This window comes from Asparagus officinalis, chromosome 5 (genome assembly GCF_001876935.1).
Source record: "Asparagus officinalis chromosome 5, Aspof.V1, whole genome shotgun sequence".
In the NCBI taxonomy this organism is placed as follows: domain Eukaryota; kingdom Viridiplantae; phylum Streptophyta; class Magnoliopsida; order Asparagales; family Asparagaceae; genus Asparagus; species Asparagus officinalis.
This window is the reverse complement of record NC_033798.1, coordinates 130,571,597-130,590,633: the sequence shown is the minus strand read 5'-3', so window position 1 is coordinate 130,590,633 and position 19,037 is coordinate 130,571,597. Positions and strand designations below refer to the sequence as shown.

General features: G+C 39.8%; 4 protein-coding genes across 5 annotated transcripts; 3 read left to right on the top strand and 1 right to left on the bottom strand.

The window, feature by feature from the left end:
* Positions 293–2,185, top strand: LOC109841388 (probable plastid-lipid-associated protein 8, chloroplastic). Its single transcript, XM_020410335.1, has 4 exons — positions 293–296; positions 411–534; positions 637–864; positions 1,728–2,185. The coding sequence occupies exons 3-4, from the start codon at positions 774–776 to the stop codon at positions 1,913–1,915; spliced, it is 279 nt and encodes a 92-aa protein (XP_020265924.1). The 5' UTR covers positions 293–296; positions 411–534; positions 637–773; the 3' UTR covers positions 1,916–2,185.
* Positions 3,616–14,964, top strand: LOC109841387 (putative RNA methyltransferase At5g10620). Of its 2 annotated transcripts, XR_002247266.1 has the most exons (8): positions 3,616–3,736; positions 3,831–3,868; positions 4,285–4,427; positions 5,595–5,661; positions 6,777–6,854; positions 7,145–7,290; positions 7,546–7,647; positions 14,893–14,964. XR_002247266.1 is itself a non-coding variant. In XM_020410334.1 (7 exons), the coding sequence occupies exons 1-7, from the start codon at positions 3,664–3,666 to the stop codon at positions 7,583–7,585; spliced, it is 585 nt and encodes a 194-aa protein (XP_020265923.1). In that variant the 5' UTR covers positions 3,616–3,663; the 3' UTR covers positions 7,586–7,876. The 2 variants fall into 2 exon arrangements, 1 of the variants encoding a protein (XP_020265923.1); XM_020410334.1 differs by lacking the exon at positions 14,893–14,964 and having other exon boundaries at positions 7,546–7,876.
* On the bottom strand, positions 7,862–9,820 carry LOC109841386 (scopoletin glucosyltransferase-like). The gene has a single exon (XM_020410333.1). The coding sequence runs from the start codon at positions 9,446–9,448 to the stop codon at positions 8,078–8,080; it is 1,371 nt and encodes a 456-aa protein (XP_020265922.1). The 5' UTR covers positions 9,449–9,820; the 3' UTR covers positions 7,862–8,077.
* On the top strand, positions 17,721–18,719 carry LOC109842629. The gene has a single exon (XM_020411480.1). The coding sequence runs from the start codon at positions 17,721–17,723 to the stop codon at positions 18,717–18,719; it is 999 nt and encodes a 332-aa protein (XP_020267069.1).

Here is a 19,037-nt window from a genome sequence, read left to right as displayed (position 1 = left end):
CTTCTTTCCCTCTTCTACTTTCTGAGGCTCAAAATCACCAGCAGCAGGCGTTCTCTCCTCTCCTCTCTCTCTCTCTCTCTCCTCTCTCTCTCTCTCTCTCCCCTCGTTTCTTGAGGTTTTTTGGGCGATGGCTTCCTCCTCATCATCTCTTCTACTCCCTCTCAACAAGCCCTGGACGGATCAACGGTCCCCACCCCTCCGTCCCATCTAACCCGGCGCAGAGAAGCACCCGGGCCGCTCACGCGATCCACCGTCCGGCCTCCCCCTCGCCGCCACCGGCGCCGGCCCTCTCCAAGGTCCCCCCCCCTCAACTACCTCCTTCTTCGCCCTAAAAGGCGCTTAGATATACCAGTTAATTAAGTGCATCTAATCTAATTAGTTAATTGATTAAGCGTTAGTTATTTAATTAGGTTAAGGGAACTGACCGAGGAGTTCTGCTTCCAAAGGAAGGCCACAGGGAGGTTGCCGACGCTGCTCAACAGCTCTCTGTTTACTGCGTCGATCAGCCCGTCAAGTGCCCCCTCATCTTCGGAGGTAAATTAAGACTCGATCGATTTCATTTCTTCACTCGTTCCGATCCGTCGCAAAGTTACCGTTTTTGGTATCGGGCGGGTTTTTTTTTTTTGAACCGATCAGCTAACTGTGATGGTGGCGTGCGTACTCTTGCTGCGGTGGGTGGGTCAGAGTGGGACGTGGAGTATTGCTCAAACCCGACATCCCCCGGAGGTGGTTATCGCAGCGCGGCGGGCCGCCTTGTGTTCAGAACGAATGAAATGGTGCAGGTGGTCGAAGCCCCGGATGCTATCAGGAACAGGGTCTCTTTCTCTGTTTTTGGATTCCTCAACGGCGAAGTTTCTTTGAAAGGTAGCCAACAAACAGCAGCAACACATTTTCCTTTGGAAAATGATTGGGGCACACCCCCAACCACATCCCAAACCACACCCCTCTCACATGCTACAGTGCATTGGGTCTCACATGGAATTTTAAAATTATGCTACAGTGCACCAGGTTTCACATGAGATTTTAAAATTTTAAAATACATATGGAGCCGGTGTACAGTAGCATATGAGAGAGGAGGTGTGGTTTAAGATATGGTTGGGGTGTGCCACTCGTGCCACCCCTTTCCTTTTACCTTACCTTACTTTCAAAAGGTAATTGCTGGAAAGTACAAATTTTCACCTTAAAATGTCTGCACCATTCTTGACTTCATTTTTGGTCTGAAAAGATCTTGGATTATTCTATCGATCCCGAGTTTAAAAAAAAAAGGTTAAATACTTTATAGCCTGAATCACCCTTGACACCGCGCTCCACTACGCAGCATTCGTGCGAAACAAGGTACAGTTTCCTTATTGCAGCTGATCAATTCTGCAGTTTAACTAGATAGGAATAGCTCGTGAAGAAGTTCATCCCGTAACCTTGGCCATTTCCCCTTATCCGAGACATGAATAGATATAGCTATTCGTGAATAAATTGAAGAATCTAAGCATTCAGGCTCTGAATTTCTTTCATGAGGACGGCATAAAAGCAGTTCTTGAACAGTTAATGACGTTTGCAATCTTTTCCTTACATGTCAACCAACCAAGCTAAAAGGACAATTTAACGAGCCATTGAGGTGAAGTGAAGAAAGAGCCCATGCTGCATTCTGGAGTGGAGTGCCCATTTGTGTGCCTGATTCTGACATTTACCATTGAACAACTGAATTTTACGATATATTTATGTTTTGTCAGGTAAATTGAAGGCGCTGGATGATAAATGGATCCAGGTTATATTTGAACCTCCTCAACTGAAGATTGGATCATTGGGGTTTCAGTATGGTGGTGAGAGCGAGGTTAAGCTACAGATAACCTACATCGATGAGAAAATAAGGCTAGGGAAGGGATCCAGAGGCTCGCTTTTCGTCTTTGTAAGAAAGTGATAGCTCAGCTCAAAAGACATTTCTCGTCGTCGTCGTCGAGGAAAGATGGATCATCTACCCTGTTGTGCTCTTGCAACCCTTCAGTCCTCTCTGGAGTTCCATTGCTTTCATTGAGAGAATTTGGGCACCTATATATGGTGACAACTTTTTATCTGGAAATGCAGTGCTTGTAAATTTTTTAAATACAGCGAGCTTGACGTTGCGTCTAAATTCCCTACGTGTTGTACTAGTGAATGATTGACTTATTATTACTTCCAATTTTTTTGACAACAGGTTGCTCAGGGTTGTGGTTTTTTTTTTTAAATTTATCACTGCTCAATTACTGGTTCATGAAGTCCTGTGTCATGCTTTCAGGACCCGTTTGGTTGCTGAAGAGGGCTTGGGAAAGCCTGCCAAAACTGACAAAAACTGTCAGTTTTGACAGGCTTTCTACCCATCTCAACGCCTCTTTAACGCAACCAAACGGGCCCTCAGTGTTTTCAGTTTTCTTGGGTACACCTCGGTTCTATTACGGTCGTATGATATCCAAATTCAATACATCGTTCAAGTTCAGGTATTGTTCTTATATTTAATTTTTTCGAATAAGTGAAGTGGATAAATCTCCATGAGAAATAAAACTTCGCTTGTCGTTATTGACAGGAGTCATCTCTTGGATTCATTTGGGGCGTGCCCTAGACGACCTAATTCCTAATTTGTGGAGCTAAGGAAATTTTGGTGTCATCAGGCCAATTGCTAGAGATATGAATGATGAGCGACATTAAATTGCTAAATAATTGAAAATAAAATAAACATTTTCACGGGTCTGTTTGTTGTTTCGTAACAGGGAGAAGTTATTAATCAATGGCTAATCAAGCTCCACAAATTGCAAGACTCTATTTGCCTTTTTTTTTATAAAGAAAAATACAGTATAAAAAAACAAAAAACAAAGATAGCACATCATCATCTTTAAAGAATTAACTTTTCAGAAAGAAAACATTTATCGTGATCCATATATATATAGATCCAACAACATCTGGCAAAAAAGTACTCGACCTCACAGAAAACAAGCTGAAATTATCAGATCTAAAAAAGCCCTGAATAAATGAAAAGCAACAAAAAAGCCTCAACTCTCCCACTCAAACCCCGCCGTCAGAGATCAAAAATTTTCACTCACCAGCCTCTCCGGTGAACGTAAGGGAGAGGAGTGCGGACACTCCGCAATGCTGCTTTACTCGAACAAGAAAAAGCCTAATTAATTTAGGACAAATTTTCAATTTCGATCTATTTAGAACATTTATTGCACAAATCGACCCTTTTTGTATTTATTTTTCAAATTCGACTCAGTTTCAGCCACCTGGTTGAAACCGAGTCGAATTTGAAAAAAAAAAAACTTACAGACGTCACGGGACTTCAAGTCCCGTGAAGTTTTGTTACATAATAAAACTACATACATGGGACTTGAAGTCCCATGAAGTTTGTAAGTTTTTTTTCCTCTCCAAATTCGACCCAGTTTCAGTCACGTGGCTGAACCTGGATCGAATTTGAAAAATAAGTATAAAAAGAGGTCGATTTTTGCAATTAAGTTTGCAAATAGGTGGAAGTTGAAAATTTATCCTTAAATTTAGCCCAATTATTCGTTATTAGGCGTGCGACTCACGTGCTCAGAATTAGTCACCCAAGCCCAAAGATAAAAAGGCCGATGTCTGTGTAAAGCTCATCGGCCTCTCTCTCGCTCTCCCCTCTCTCTCTCTCTCTCTCTGAGATAATCCATGGGAATCTGCTGTCAAGCCCAAGCCCAACTGCCGATGCCATGGATGAAGAAGAAGAAGAAGAAGAATGAGGGTACAATTACAAACCGAACTAACTTGTGTCGACGTTCCATTAATTTTCTCACAATTATGCGGGTTTCCTTAATTTTTAATTTTTACGTGGGCAGCCTTAAGATCAAGCGAACACCCTGTTGTGCAGTCCATCGTGAGTCCCCAGCTCCTTCAACATCTCAACCCATAATTAATTTTGGAGAATTCATTAATCATTGATGTCGTCAAACGAATAAAATTTTGATAGAAGAATCAGAGGATACCCGATTAACGTTAGGGTTCTCACGCCATGTTTTGCTTTTTCATTTTCATTTTTTATTTTAATGCTTATAAAGTTGGTCTCGGTTGCTTAAAATGCCCCTGAACAAATAATTATCATCAGCTAAAATAAGGCCAATTAAGCAGTACAATTCCAACCTTGCAACTCAAACAGATGAAATGCAACTTCACGCCTCATGCTATTTGTATACAATGATATATATATATATATATATCTTGCCATTGAACATGAACAAAACAAGATCTATAGAATTTACTTCTGATCAATGAATCTAATTTTTTTGTGACGAGAGAGCGATTCCTATTCGTGTTCTTACGGTTGGCAAGAAGAGATCTAAAGGGATCCAACTCGTTGTCGATGAATACAAGGAGAAGATAAACTATTACTGCAGCATGGAGGATGTTCTTATAAGATCCAATCCAAAAAATACCAGGTATATATGTAGGTCATATTTTGATCTGTAGATAATCAACAGCCTACTTAACTGCTAACTAGGATACTCATGCTGGATGCCGTATTATCGTTAAAGTCACTTCTTGGGTGACACTTACTTCATATTTTTTAGTATCTAGAATGGTGTGTGCATTTGCAGTTAATTCGACGCACAGACAGCTGATCTGGTTAACTTTTAGATTACATAACTCATGCTCATGTTTCGTGGTTTTTTGGGTATCTTGTTGGATTCATGTAACCAAATTGATATCCATGTCATGAATCTTTAAAATGGCGAGGGCATCCCATGTTACGCACAAGCAAGTTTGTTTTCTCTATACTCTTATATTTAAGGGTAGTGACTGATAACTACACTGCAAGTTTACAATACATTATGCACTATGCTAACACGGCGCTGCTGACTGTACATAATTTATTGCCTTTTTTGGAAAGTAAAAATGCCAACAATTAAAAAACCTACTATATATAGTATCATATTAATTGCCTAAAAAGCCTCTTCATCTTCTAGTGCATCTGTCTAATTCGCTCCATGTTCTTCCGGAAACACGTCCAAGTTCTAATTGTTAATATTGAAAAATAAAGATCACATTCGAATTCTGTCTTTAGCATTAAAGAAGAACAAGAGAAGTATCTAATGCAGTTTTGTTCATAACACATAGCAAATATGCTAAAAAATCTGAAATTTGGTGACTACTCGGCCCCGGAACCATTGAATCGAACCGTTCCAGCATGGTCCTTTGAAATTAGCCCTTACGCACTACTACCTCGCCTCGCGCTCATGGGTTTGAGAGAGAGATAGTGGAACAAAAGAGGAAAAGAATGGGAGGATGGATAAGTATTTTTAGAAACAAAAGAGGAAAATAACCAGAAGATGAACAAGTATTTTCAGAGTACTTTTCATCATAAAAGACAATTAAGAGTAATTACTGATAGCTAAAGGCAGTGAATACATCTCAGCGGGGCCAACTCTGCACCACATAAGCGTAGTGTAGATTGTAGTATAAATTTGTAGTGTAGTTATCATTTTCCCATATTTAAACATGGTTTTTGTCCACCTATCACTGCCACTCTTATCTATCCCTTGAAGTTATACTGCTACCTCGAAGCCAACTAAAAAAATAAGATTACGTGTTGATGTTCTGGGCAGCAATGTGAAGGCTCAGATTGAAGCAGAAGATATTAGTGTCATAAAGCAACTCAGGCCTGATGATTGGGTATGGCCTCAAAACATTCTCATTGTTGCATTTATACAAGTTATTTGAGTCACATAGAAGAGTAATTTTATGTGTATTGCATGTTTCCTTTTGCATCTTTTCTGAGAAGAATGACTGCATAACTCTTTCTTTCTTTAGTTTTACAATGGCGATCCTTTTATTGGTATCAAAGTTTCTATAATTTTTTTCCCTAGCACCAGTACAAAAAGGAGGTCATGGTAATCTACATACGGGACTGAAGACTTGGATGAAGTCCATATAATTTCACTGAGGCGCTCTATGATCTTTAACAAGTCTCCTAGTTTAATCCACCAATAATAAATATTTATTGAAGTTAATTCAAAAAATCCTAGTTATAATTGGTTCCTAGGGTTTTGTGAAGTCCAATGGCCATCACAGTCAATTTTGCCAACTCATGTGCCACTCATGTCCCATTCTGTATAGAACTCAGCTGCAAGTTGGAGCTCTTGTTCTCTATAGCTTTTCGAGACAAAAGTCTGTAATCTTTCATTTCTCTTCTTTATCGTGCATCCATATATATAGTGAAAAAAATTTAGTTTTCTCACCTCAAATGCTTCTTCGCTTTACAGATCACTTGTAGTTTGGATTCATTCTATTGTCTGAAATATGAATCATAAGTTTGACCTGCACATATACATATCAAGAACGTGCACAAGCGAAAGATGCATGCATGTGTGTGCACGCATGCACACAATTAAGATAATGAAGTGGGTTATGAATTCTATGCACAATATTGAGTAATTGAGATAAATGAGCAGGTTATGAATCCATGCATATTATAAACATTAAACTATGGGTAAAATAGTCGGAAGATGAATAACAATTTTTTGGTCAATATGAGATTCCAGAATTTTTGTACCACAGTAATAAATTTTATTGCATCCATCTTGCTGGCAAAGTTAAGCATTGTTGCATTATGCACAACCATTGACCTGCATGACTTTCTTGGGAAATTTTCTTTTCATCCATCCTGACATGTCTAGGCCGACTCATTTTCAGTGCAATCAGATTAAAGTGTTTGTTATTTATTTTTGCCAACTGCAATTTTCTGTATTTCTTTATAAATTTGTAATTATTTTTGGTCTTGCTGTTAGGTGCTAGTCTTGGATGAGCATGGAGCAGATATCACGTCTGAGCAACTGGCTAGTTTGATAGAAGATGCGGCAATAACAGTATGACATTTAATCTTTGTTCACTCCTTGTTTTTTCACAAGATATAAGACAATATCGAAACTATTTTATCACACCTACACAAAGAAGAAGAAATGATTTGATCTGCACACTCATAAAGAGACATGCATAACACATTTGTGTCATTACTGAATTGGTAAGCTTGGGGAAACTAGAGCTACTCTTTGAGAGTACTCCAATGACTGGCATTTACTTGTCGGATGAATTGCTTGACTACTACATATTTTTGGAGAGAACTTGTCATGTTCATTGTTATTCAAATTTCTTGCAGGGTTCATCTAGACTTTCATTTTGCATTGGTGGTCCATACGGTCATGGGTCACAAGTACGTTCACGTGCAAATCTGACGATTAGATTGTCCTCGATGGTTTTGAATCACCAAATTGCATTAATAGTCTTGTTGGAGCAAATATATAGGTAAATCATATATGTCGTATTGTCTAATTCATCATATATTTTATGTTTTATGTTCACGGAAGCATATGAACCAACAATTCTAACGAGATCAAATGATTATATCAATTCTAACAAATGCATAAAAGATTCTTTATCTTAAGTTATTATCAAAACCATGCTCAAAGAGTTTCATTGAAGTGCTTTCCATGTTTATTCTGGTATAGTGCTTCCACTGTTTACAGATGATTAATAAAATGTTCTGCATGGGCTTTTCAGAGCATGGACTATACTCAAAGGGCAGAAATATCATCACTAGCACAACCATCAGTTGCAGAAGATGCTGAAGGATCCTTGCAGTGTTAAGCCCTGCTTTTTCAGGTGATGTATTTTTGTAGATGATGAATTTGAAGGACTTTTGGAATCTGAAGCTCAACCTGTTTAATCTGTTATTGATTTTTGATTTACTAGTTGGCTTTGATTAAAGCATGTATGCCCTTAAGTTTATTTACAACTAAATCGTAAATTTTCATGTATCTAGCATAAGATGTTCACCATCTACTAAAAGGATTGAACAAGTGATATATAAAATGTATAATATTATGTCAGCTATCCTTTTGCCAACAAAAAATGTTTAAGATTATGTCGGCTGATATTTAATAACAATCTCTCTATGTCGTCTAATACAGCTTTTGTATGATATTTATATTAAGACTGTTATTACTAAGCTGATAAACTGATAGAACTATCAATGCTGGTGCATCTAATTTATTCTGTCAACGTAATGTTTTATTCGTATTTTCAGTTTTCTTCATCCCCCACCCATTTTTCTCTTCTTAGCATATTCCTCCATTTCTTCAATCAAATGGCTCAAATCTTCATAAGATGCTCCCCCTTTCTCCATCACTGCTCTCGCCTTCGCTTGATACTCTTTGGCTCTCATCCTCATTTCTAAACTCTGTTGCTCTCCTCCCATCAACAATTCAACCGATTTCCTCACAATCTCCTCATCAACAACATCACCCACCGCTCTCAACACCTTCACTCCAATCTCCAACACCTCGACCACCATCTTCTCATTGATGAACTGCTCCGACTGCAGCGGCCATGCTGCCATTGGCAACCCTGCACTAACTCCTTCCAATATTGAGTTCCATCCACAATGTGTCATGAATCCTCCAACTGAAGGGTGCCTCAATATCATCGCCTGTGGGGCCCATCCTCTCAGAACTAACCCTTTGCTTTCTCCCATTTCCATCCTTGCCTCAAATCCAGATGGCAACACTATGTCATCAATCCTCAAGACCCATATAAAAGGATGACCAGAAGCCTCCAACCCCCTTGCCATCTCATTTATCTGATAAGCCGAAACAGTGCATTCACTGCCAAAACAAACGTATATGACGCTATCAGGATCTTTGGAGTCTAGCCATTTTTTTATCTTCTCTACTTGTTGATTGTCTCCAAAACCAACTGGCCCAACGCACCACAGCTTTCTCGTAGCTCTAAGGAAATCGACATACAACGGCTCCAGTTCGTAGAAGCTATTCATAATTGTGCCATAGCTCTTCATCTCAGCATCTCGAAACATGTCAAATACAAAAGGGTGGTCAAAAACGACAGGCAATTCACCCTTCACCATTTCAATCCTGTGACCGACACCATGCACTTGAAATGGCATCAAACCGTTGATACCAAGATGTGGCTTGTGCTCGTGGATTTGATTGCAAATAACATTGCAGAAAGCACTGCAGGTCTGAAATGTGAGCCTAGGTATGCCTAGAGACTGTGCGAGGTCAGCAGTCCAAGAGTAGACCCAGTCGGAAATCAAGAAGTCGGGTTGGTGTTGTTGGAGGAGATCGGTAAAGGGTTTTCGAAGAAGTTCGATGGCTTTGAAGAGGTTAGAGATGTGAGAGGAATTGGGGTTTGAGTTGGGAAGGGAGGCAGTGTTTTCGCAGTTAACCGGGAGATTGGTTTCTGAGGTTGGAGGGAAAGGGAGGAGGAGGAGGTTGACGGAGGAGGGGAGGTGGAGGAGAGTGGAGTTAGCGGGAGTGGTGATGATGGTGGAGTTGATGCCACGGTCGGAGAAGAGGCGGGCGAGATTGGCCATAGGGAGAATGTGGCCGGTGGCTAGGAAGGGGAAGAAGAAGACTTTGAGCTTGTGATTTTTAGATGAAGCCATGCAGGATTGGTTGATTGTTTGTCTTCATGTTGGATTGACTTATAACAAGATGATGTGTTCATGCGAATTCTGCTCTTTAATTAGATGCCCAATGGGATAAGCAAATTGGCGTTATTTGCGGAAAACGCATAGATTGTGATCATTGGGATGTAAGTTTGTTGGGTTGGAAACAAAATATGGAAAATGTCTCATCTATAGCTGCATGACCCTCTTATATACATGTATGTTAGTCAATTAAAGAGGCTGAGCTTTAATCCTTTTTTGTCAACTACATCAGGCGTGTTGACAAAGTGATTTCAGGTGGATTAGGAGGTCGCTGTCAAGTCATTTTCAAATCATCTCTTTTGTCTTCTCCATTTCTTTCAACATTTGTGGCTGCCGCAGAAAATTTGTGGAAGGGGAGAGGTCATTGTCTTTTATGTCACTTTCTCCTTGTGGTCCCCCTCAATAAATCAATCACTCTTCACTGATTGATTTTTCAATCTCTGAGTGAATTAAAAGCTAGAGACAGAGAGTGCAAGGGGAGGCAGAGAGACAGAGTGAAAGCCACACAACGAAAGAAAGTGAGTTCTCAAATATTGTACGAGTGTTGTAATTTGAGAAAGAAATATAGTGAAACACCCTCTTGCCGTGGACGTAGATCAATTTGATCGAACCACGTAAATATTGTGTTTGTGATTGTCTCTCTATTCTCTGGTTTAGTAGGTGATTTTCCCAACAGGTTTGTTATTTTTCAAGTACAAATTTTGTGGCATCTTTTTGTACTTTGATGCTTAACTAAAATTGTAATCAGCTATAGCTGCTCGAAAGTCTCTATTTGAAGAAATCTCTTACTACAAGATTATACCTGAAGCAGCGGCTATACACACTAAATATGAAAGAAGGTACACCCATTCAGGAACACCTTGATGAATTTAATAAAATTGTCATGGATATGAAAAACCTGGATCTTAAGCTTGATGATGAAGACCAGGCTCTCATTGTGTTGTGTTCCTTACCTGACTCTTATGAAAACTTTGTTAACTCTATGTTGTATGGAAGAGAATCCATAAGTCTTGAGGATGTGAAGGCCTCTTTGAATTCTGCTGAGTTGAGAACAAAGTTGAATGGGAGAGGTACCGATAGGCAGGCTGACGGTCTGCTAGCCAGAAGTAGATCGAAGACCAGAGAGGGCGATAAAGGGCAATCCAGAAATCGTTCGAAGTCCAGATCAGCCCAAAACAAGAAACATGTGGAGTGTTTCTACTGTCACAAGAAAGTGCATTACAAGTCAGAATGTTATGCTCTAAAGAAGAAAGACAACCAGCGTGGTGAAACCTCAGATTCAGCTAATACGGCAAAGGCTGATACTGCCGTTGTTGCTGAGACGGTTCTTACAGTATGTCCCTTGGATGACCGTTCCGATAGAGAATGGATCTTGGATACATGTGCGTCTTTTCATATGTGTCCAAATAAAAATTGGTTCACTACTGTGCGTCTTTTCATATGTGTCCAAATAAAAATTGGTTCACTACTTACAGATCTATAAGTGGTGGATCAGTTTTGATGGGCAACAATACAGTTTGCAAGACAGTTGGCATTGGTACAGTTCGCATCCGGTATCACGATGGGATAGTGAGAACTTTGTCAGATGTGAGACACATCCCGGACTTAAAGAAAAATCTGATTTCTTTGAGTTCTTTGGATTCTATTGGGTGTTCTTACACTGGTGAAGGTGGAGTTCTTAGAGTTACTAAGGGTTCATTGGTTGTGATGAAAAGTAGTAAGGTGAACAGTCTTTATGTTCTCCAAGGCAGTACGGTGACAGGCTCTGCAGGTGTGTCTTCTGATGCTGATAGGGACACTACTCAGTTGTGGCACATGCGCTTAGGCCACATGAGTGAGAAGGGGATGCCTATTTTGAGTAAACGTGGCTTACTCTGTGGTGACCATACATCATCATTGGATTTCTGTGAGCATTGTGTGTTTAGGAAGCAAACTCGGGTTAGCTTCTCAACTGGCTCACATACAACGAAGGGCACTCTCGACTACATCCATTCAGATTTGTGGGGATCTGCTCAGGTTCCATCTAAAGGTGGTGCTCTTTATTTTCTGACATTTATTGATGATTTTTCCAGGAAAGTTTGGGTTTATTTTCTCAGGCGCAAAAGCGAGGTGTTCGAAACTTTCAAGAAGTGGAAAGTACTTGTTGAGAATCAAACTGGAAAGAAGATTAAACGTCTCCGAACAGATAATGGCTTAGAGTTTTGCAGTGGTGAGTTCAATCAGTTCTGCTCAAATTCTGGGATCGTACGACATCGCACGGTCAGGCACACTCCTCAGCAAAACGGGGTGGCAGAACGCATGAATAGAACGTTGATGGAGAGAGCTAGGTGTATGCTCTCAAACTCTGGCTTGGATAAAGGCTTTTGGGCTGAAGCTGTTAACACAGCTTGTTACTTGGTGAACCGGTCTCCTTCTATCGTCATTGAACACAAGACTCCAAATGAGGTATGGTCAGGTAAACCAAATGACTATTCAAATTTAAAGGTATTTGGATGTCCCGCTTACTATCATGTTAGAGGGTAAGCTTGAGCCTAGAGCTAAGAAATGCATATTTATTGGTTATGCTGATGGCGTTAAAGGCTATCGTTTGTGGAGTCTTGAACCTGATTCTCCTAAATTCATTATTAGTAGAGATGTTACTTTTAATGAAAGATATATGCTTGATCATGGGAAGGTTTCTGTTGAGTCTACAGGAAATATAGAGAAGAAGAGACGTCTCAAAAGTCGTCTATAAAATTTGCTCCTACAGCTGTAGAAGAGCAACATGATTCAGGCTCAGATGCTGATGATGCTGAGACTGAAGAACCTTATTCCATAGCCACTGGCAGAGAGAGGAGACAGATCAAACCTCCTCAAAGATATGCACATGCTGAATTAGTGACGTATGCTCTCACGACAGCTGAAGAGATGAGTATCTAAGAGCCATCAAACTTTACTGAAGCTGTCTCATGCGGAGAATCTGGACGTTGGGCCACAGCTATGACAGAAGAACTCGAGTCACTCTACAAGAATCAGACTTGGGATTTGGTGCAACTACCTAAGGGTAAAAGGGCAATTGGATGCAAGTGGATTTTCAAGAAGAAAGAAGGGATCCCAGGGGTTGAAGATGCTAGATTCAAAGCACGGTTGGTGGCTAAGGGTTATAGACAAAAGGAGGGAATTGACTATGATGAAGTGTTCTCTCCGGTTGTAAAGCATACCTCCATCCGTGTATTGCTTGCCATGGTTGCTCTATTTGATCTGGAGCTTGAGCAGCTTGATGTGAAGACTGCATTTTTACATGGCGAACTTGAGGAGACTATCTACATGTCTCAGCCAGAGGGATACTTCGTAGAAGGTAAAGAAGATCAAGTTTGCAGATTGAAGAAATCTTTGTACGGCCTGAAGCAATCTCCCAGACAGTGGTGCAAGAGGTTTGATAATTTTATGCTTAGTCATGGGTACTCAAGAAGTACTTATGATAGTTGTGTGTACTACATGCATCTAGGAGATGATTCTTTTATTTATCTTCTATTATATGTCGATGACATGCTTATTGCTGCTAAGAACATGTCGCAGATTATTATTTTGAAGAAACAACTCAGTTATGAGTTTGAGATGAAAGATCTTGGTGCAGCAAAGAAGATCTTAGGTATGGAGATCAGGAGGGACAGGAAAGCTGGAACTTTATATCTCTCACAGAAGAGTTATATTGAAAAGGTGCTTGAACGCTTTGGGATGAAGAAGGCCAAGCCCGTTACGACTCCTTTAGCTCCTCACTTTAGGCTCTCGGTTTCAGATTCACCTACAAGTGAGAACGAGAAGAAGGAGATGTCCCGAGTTCCATACTCCAATGCAGTGGGTAGCATAATGTATGCTATGATTTGCACTCGTCCAGACATTGCCCAGGCAGTCAGTGTAGTGAGCAGATACATGGCTTAACCAGGGAAGGCACATTGAGAGGCAGTGAAGTGGATCCTTCGGTATCTCAGGGGTACCTCAGATTTGGGTTTAGTTTTTGATAGCAGTACTTTGGGAACCTCAGTTGTAGGTTTTGTGGATTCTGACTATGCAGGTGATCTCGATAAAAGGAGATCTTTGACTGGTTATCTTTTTACTCTTTCTGGCTCAGCTATTAGTTGGAGATCAACTCTACAGTCGACAGTTGCTTTGTCTACTACAGAGGCAGAATACATGGCAGCAGCAGAAGCGGTAAAAGAGGCCATTTGGTTGAGAAATCTCGTGAGGGAGCTTGGACTTCAGCAGAAGGCTAGTTCAGTTGTATTTTGCGACAATCAGAGCGCAATACATCTAAGCAAAAACTCAGCACATCATGAGAGGACAAAGCATATTGATGTCAGATATCATTTCATTCGTGAGGCAACTGCTGAAAGAAACATCACGATGAAGAAGATTGGTACTGCAGACAACCCAGCTGACATGTTGACCAAACCGATCCCGACCTTCAAGTTCAAGCACTGCTTGAATTTGGGAGGCATTCGCAGTTGTTAGCTAGCCCCGTTTGGGGCATTGTTTGCAAGAGGGGGTCGAGTTTCACTTGTTCTATTATGAAGTGTACTCTCAGTTTGATTGGTGTCGGCTCAGTTTTGGGAAAAACTTCACCGAGGTGGAGATTGTTAGTCAATTAAAGAGGCTGAGCTTTAATCCTTTTTTGTCAACTACATCAGGCGTGTTGACAAAGTGATTTCAGGTGGATTAGGAGGTCGCTGTCAAGTCATTTTCAAATCATCTCTTTTGTCTTCTCCATTTCTTTCAACATTTGTGGCTGCCGCAGAAAATTTGTGGAATGGGAGAGGTCATTGTCTTTTATGTCACTTTCTCCTTGTGGTCCCCCTCAATAAATCAATCACTCTTCACTGATTGATTTTTCAATCTCTGAGTGAATTAAAAGCTAAGAGACAGAGAGTGCAAGGGGAGGCAGAGAGAGATAGAGTGAAAGCCACACAACGAAAGAAAGTGAGTTCTCAAATATTGTACGAGTGTTGTAATTTGAGAAAGAAATATAGTGAAACACCCTCTTGCCGTGGACGTAGATCAATTTGATCGAACCACGTAAATATTGTGTTTGTGATTGTCTATCTATTCTCTGGTTTAGTGGGTGATTTTCCCAACATGTATAGATAGGATCACTGAATGCTCGTGAGAGAAAAAAATAGTTGAACATGTGATATTGGTTCTGATTCTGATTTGTTGTAGTAAATTACGATTATATTGGATTGTAGCTCCATATGGCTCTAAGGCTTTACATATATCCATTAATACATGCCAGCTGTTTCCCTAAGGAAGTCTAACCTTTATGATTGAAGTTTTCTTTGGAACTTCTACCATTTAAACATTGAGATTGCTTTATGCTGTTTAGCGGATTTAATTCTGTTGATATCTAAAAGCTCTTCTTTCAGGTGAAACTTGTGACCTGAAATCTCTTCAAAGTGATGGGAGGATTTTTTTTTTTTTTTTTTTTTTTTTTTTTTTTTTTTTTTTTTTACTTTTGGAGTTTGAGAACACAATTCAGGAGGCAGAATTGCAGAAATGAGAGATGATGGGGAGATCGCGTGCATAAAAAATCACTCTTTCATATATTATGTTGTTCTCAAAACAAAGAGATGTTAACAATAATGATCATCCAAAATTGACAAAGGATTGTAGCGAGAATCACATGAGAGTATGTGGACATTTGTGAGGGAAGGAAATAGGAAAATTCCTATAATTGTTTTAATTGCACTTGGGAAGTGATTGCATCAATGTAGATCTGTTGCATACCTTGGGATGCTTTTCTTTCTTTCTTTCTTTCTTTCTTTCTTTCTTTGTGAAGTGACGAAACAGACTGATTTGTCTCTTAAAAATGGAATAAATATTTTAATTCCCGTAATTCCTCTTTTTTCTCCCTTTTTAGGACTAGGGAAATCCTTCCAGTGATGTTCGTTTGGGGACAATATTTGGAAAAGATGAAATATATGTCAAATAAGGAAAAAGAACCTTTCAGCACTGCAATAATTCTCCATATGAAGCAATGAATTATAGGGCATCTGTTCATGCATCCCAACAAGGATTCCGTTTGGTAACTTTGATCAAATATAATACATAGCATTCACTATATATTTTTTATAATAATTAATAATTACTACCTGGACATTCACAATTTGTTTTAATGTGGAAATGAAAGCTCACCTCTCTCTCTTTTAACTATTTGACAGAGAATTAGAAACATGACTGACCTGATATTCAGTCTTCTTGGTTTAGGACACACGATGGCTTCGGTCCTCCTCGAGCATCTTTCCATCATGATAGCAGTTCTCAACTTTCCAAGTTCATTCATTTCATCCATCAAACTCTTTCCATGAATACTGTCTCCTACTTCAAACAATTTGTAAAAAATTTATCAGGAAAAAGAGTACAAAAGAAAAGGTAAATATATAAATTACCATGAACTTAAGGTTTGTTGCACTTTGAGCTAACAGAATCCAGGTATCCCTAAAATATTGTCTGTTGGAAATTTCTTACATGAAAAGTTACGCTAAAACAAACTTGGAACCGATACAATGCAAGTATTACACAAAAACATTAAAAAAAAACAGAGGAAATTGTGAAGGGATTGTAAGATAAATTACTTGTAAGGACTAACAATGTCACAAGATAAAGGCACACCGTAAAAATTGCGAAAGGAGCTTTCTTCCCTTATATAAGGATGGCGTGAGGGATCCTTTCAATATCAAGAAACAATCTACATTACTAGTCCTTTGCAACTTTTGTCACACTTCGGGCCGACGAGCATGTTGGCCTAATTTAAACCCTAGGACCAACTGAGTGCAGCATGTTGTTTGACTCAAACCGCCATGAAAAATGGCTAGCCATTGTTGCAACCGGACTCTCATGACTTACTATTTAAACACATTATACACACACATATGTATGGATATATATATAGTTATATACACATATGTATGTACATAATGTACATATATATGTGTATATATATCTATATACATATGTACATAGATACACATACACATTTATCCAATACGGAGCTATCACAATATTACCATTGGTCCATCACGTTATGACTATGATTCTAAGGGTGACTCCTACAAGCTTTAGAGAGGACTCCCACTGCACTCATGCCAAGCAACAAGAAAACAGTTAGTTCCTCCTCATGTTGCTATTGCATTTACTACATCACTGAGTTGGAACAACGATGTTAAAAGTGAAGACTAGTGGTTTCTTCTAACTAACTACTTTCTCTTCTTATCATTTACTTTTCTTGATGGACCTAGAAGAATTTGGTTGGAAACAGTTAAAAAGATATGATAACAGTTAACCTAACATAGGAAACAACCCTAAATAGAATGGAAAAGAAGAAAAGAATTCATGTAGCATACCCCAAACATCTAGAATAAAGACTTTGTTGTTCTTGCATCGTCATTGTTGTATCATTTACCATTTTTGTATTTTTCTAATTTTAAGTATTTAACACCTATGCAAAAAAAGAGAAATGAAAAAACCGCTTAGGCGGCGTGTAGGCTCCTGCCTAAGCATCCAGGCATTGGGTGCTAGGTCCAACACTAAGTACCCAACACTTTACGGGTAAACAACTTAGTTGTAAGTTTATTTGGAAGAAAAAAACTATTTTCTAACATATATTATCATATATCTCATTTTCATATGCATATATTCATGCATCTAAGCTTCTTTGTGAGAATGCATTGCAAGCATGTATGTGTATCAACTAAAAAACACTTATGACAAAATTGGCTAAAGAAAGTTGATATTGGCTAAAGAAAGTTGATATTTTTCCTTGTCTAAACAGAGTGCTACTTTGAGCTCAAAGATTAATGCATTATTTTCATTTTCCTATTTGTTCTTAGCCACCTAAACAAGTTCAAGAGTCACTAGGATGATACTAATCATTGTTTTAAATATCGGTGTTAGATTAAGTCTATTGGGTATTGGGTTAATGGGCTGTGACCCGTTAACCATACCCCTATTTGTATGACTATATATATATATATATCTCTAGTATCTGAATAAATCAATGAAGTTAGGGTTTTTGCTCTCTCAATTATCTCTTTCTACATGGTATCAGAGCTTGAAACCCTAGCCGTCACAAACCCTCATTCAAAAAACCTAGCCGCCGCCGCCGCCTTTTCTCCTTGCCGCCGGCACTACCGCCACCACTAGCCGTGCCGCTACAGTACCCGCGCCGCTACAGTACTACCACTATTGTGCAACAATGTCGGAAACAGATCTCTCCTCTTCTACATCTCCCTCTGCTGCTGCTGGTCAGACTTCTGCGCCCAAGGTAGTCTTGGGGACTACAATAAAATTGAATGGTACAAACTATCTACTCTGGGCTCAGGCTTTCCGCATCTTCATTGGCGCTCAGAGCAAACTTCCACATCTTCTGGCCTCTCCTCCACCCACCACAGATCCCACCTACAGTTCCTGGCTCTCGTCTGATTATTGTGTTATGACGTGGCTCCTCAACAGCACGGAACCACAGATTAGTAGCAGTGTTATGTTCTTAACCACTGCGAAGGAGATGTGGGACAACCTGAAGATTATGTACGGAAATGAGAAGAATGCTTCCCGTGTATTTGAGATTTATGAGCGACTGTTTACGCTCAAACAGGGAGATAGGTCAGTTCCGGAGTTCTTTGGTGAGTTAAAGGGACTGATAGACGAACTGGAGATGCATCAGCCTACAGTAGCTGATGCAGCGACGTTGTTGGGATATCGCCGTGACTTGGCAGTGTCCAAGTTTCTTTCTGGATTACACCCTAACTTGCAGTCCCAGGTGAGAGGACAGATATTAAGTGGAGATACCATCCCCTCACTGACTGCTACATTCTTCAGAGTCATGCAAGTCTCTACTGGTGTTTCTTCTGATACTTCTGCACCGTCTCCACCTTCAGTGGATCAGTCTGTCATGTTCTCTAGTAGAGGCAGAGGCCGCGGTCGTGATTCTTTGGGAGGACGTGGCTCTTTTAGTGGGAGACATGGTGATTCTGATAGGGGTTCACGTCAGTGTGGTCATTGTGGGAGGACCAATCATATTTCTGAGAAATACTGGGAAAAGTTTGGTCGTCCTCAATGGGCCCAAGTAGCCGATGCCGAGTCGACTCGCTCACCTATTTCTACTATTATTTCTAGTAATCCAGGTACTACTGTTCCTACTGTTCAGATTTCTCAGGCAGATTATGAGAGGTTACGCCAGCTAGAGATCTCTTAGAACAGTCATTCGGCTACTCATGCATCCTCTTCAGGTATGGATGCTTACATAGCTTCTCCTCATGAACCATGGGTACTAGATTCTGGAGCCTCATCCCATATGACAGGTATAAAGGATCGTTTTGTCTCTTTACATCTTTCTGATAAGCTTCCCTCTATTCGCATCGCTGATGGTACACTTTCTCCAGTTCTTGGTGCTGGAGTAGTTCATGCTACTTCCTCTTTGAAACTCACTGATGTGTTATATGCTCCTAAATTCCCTGTTAGCTTATTATCCATTAGCAAGTTTACAAAGCACAATAACTGTAAAGTCACATTC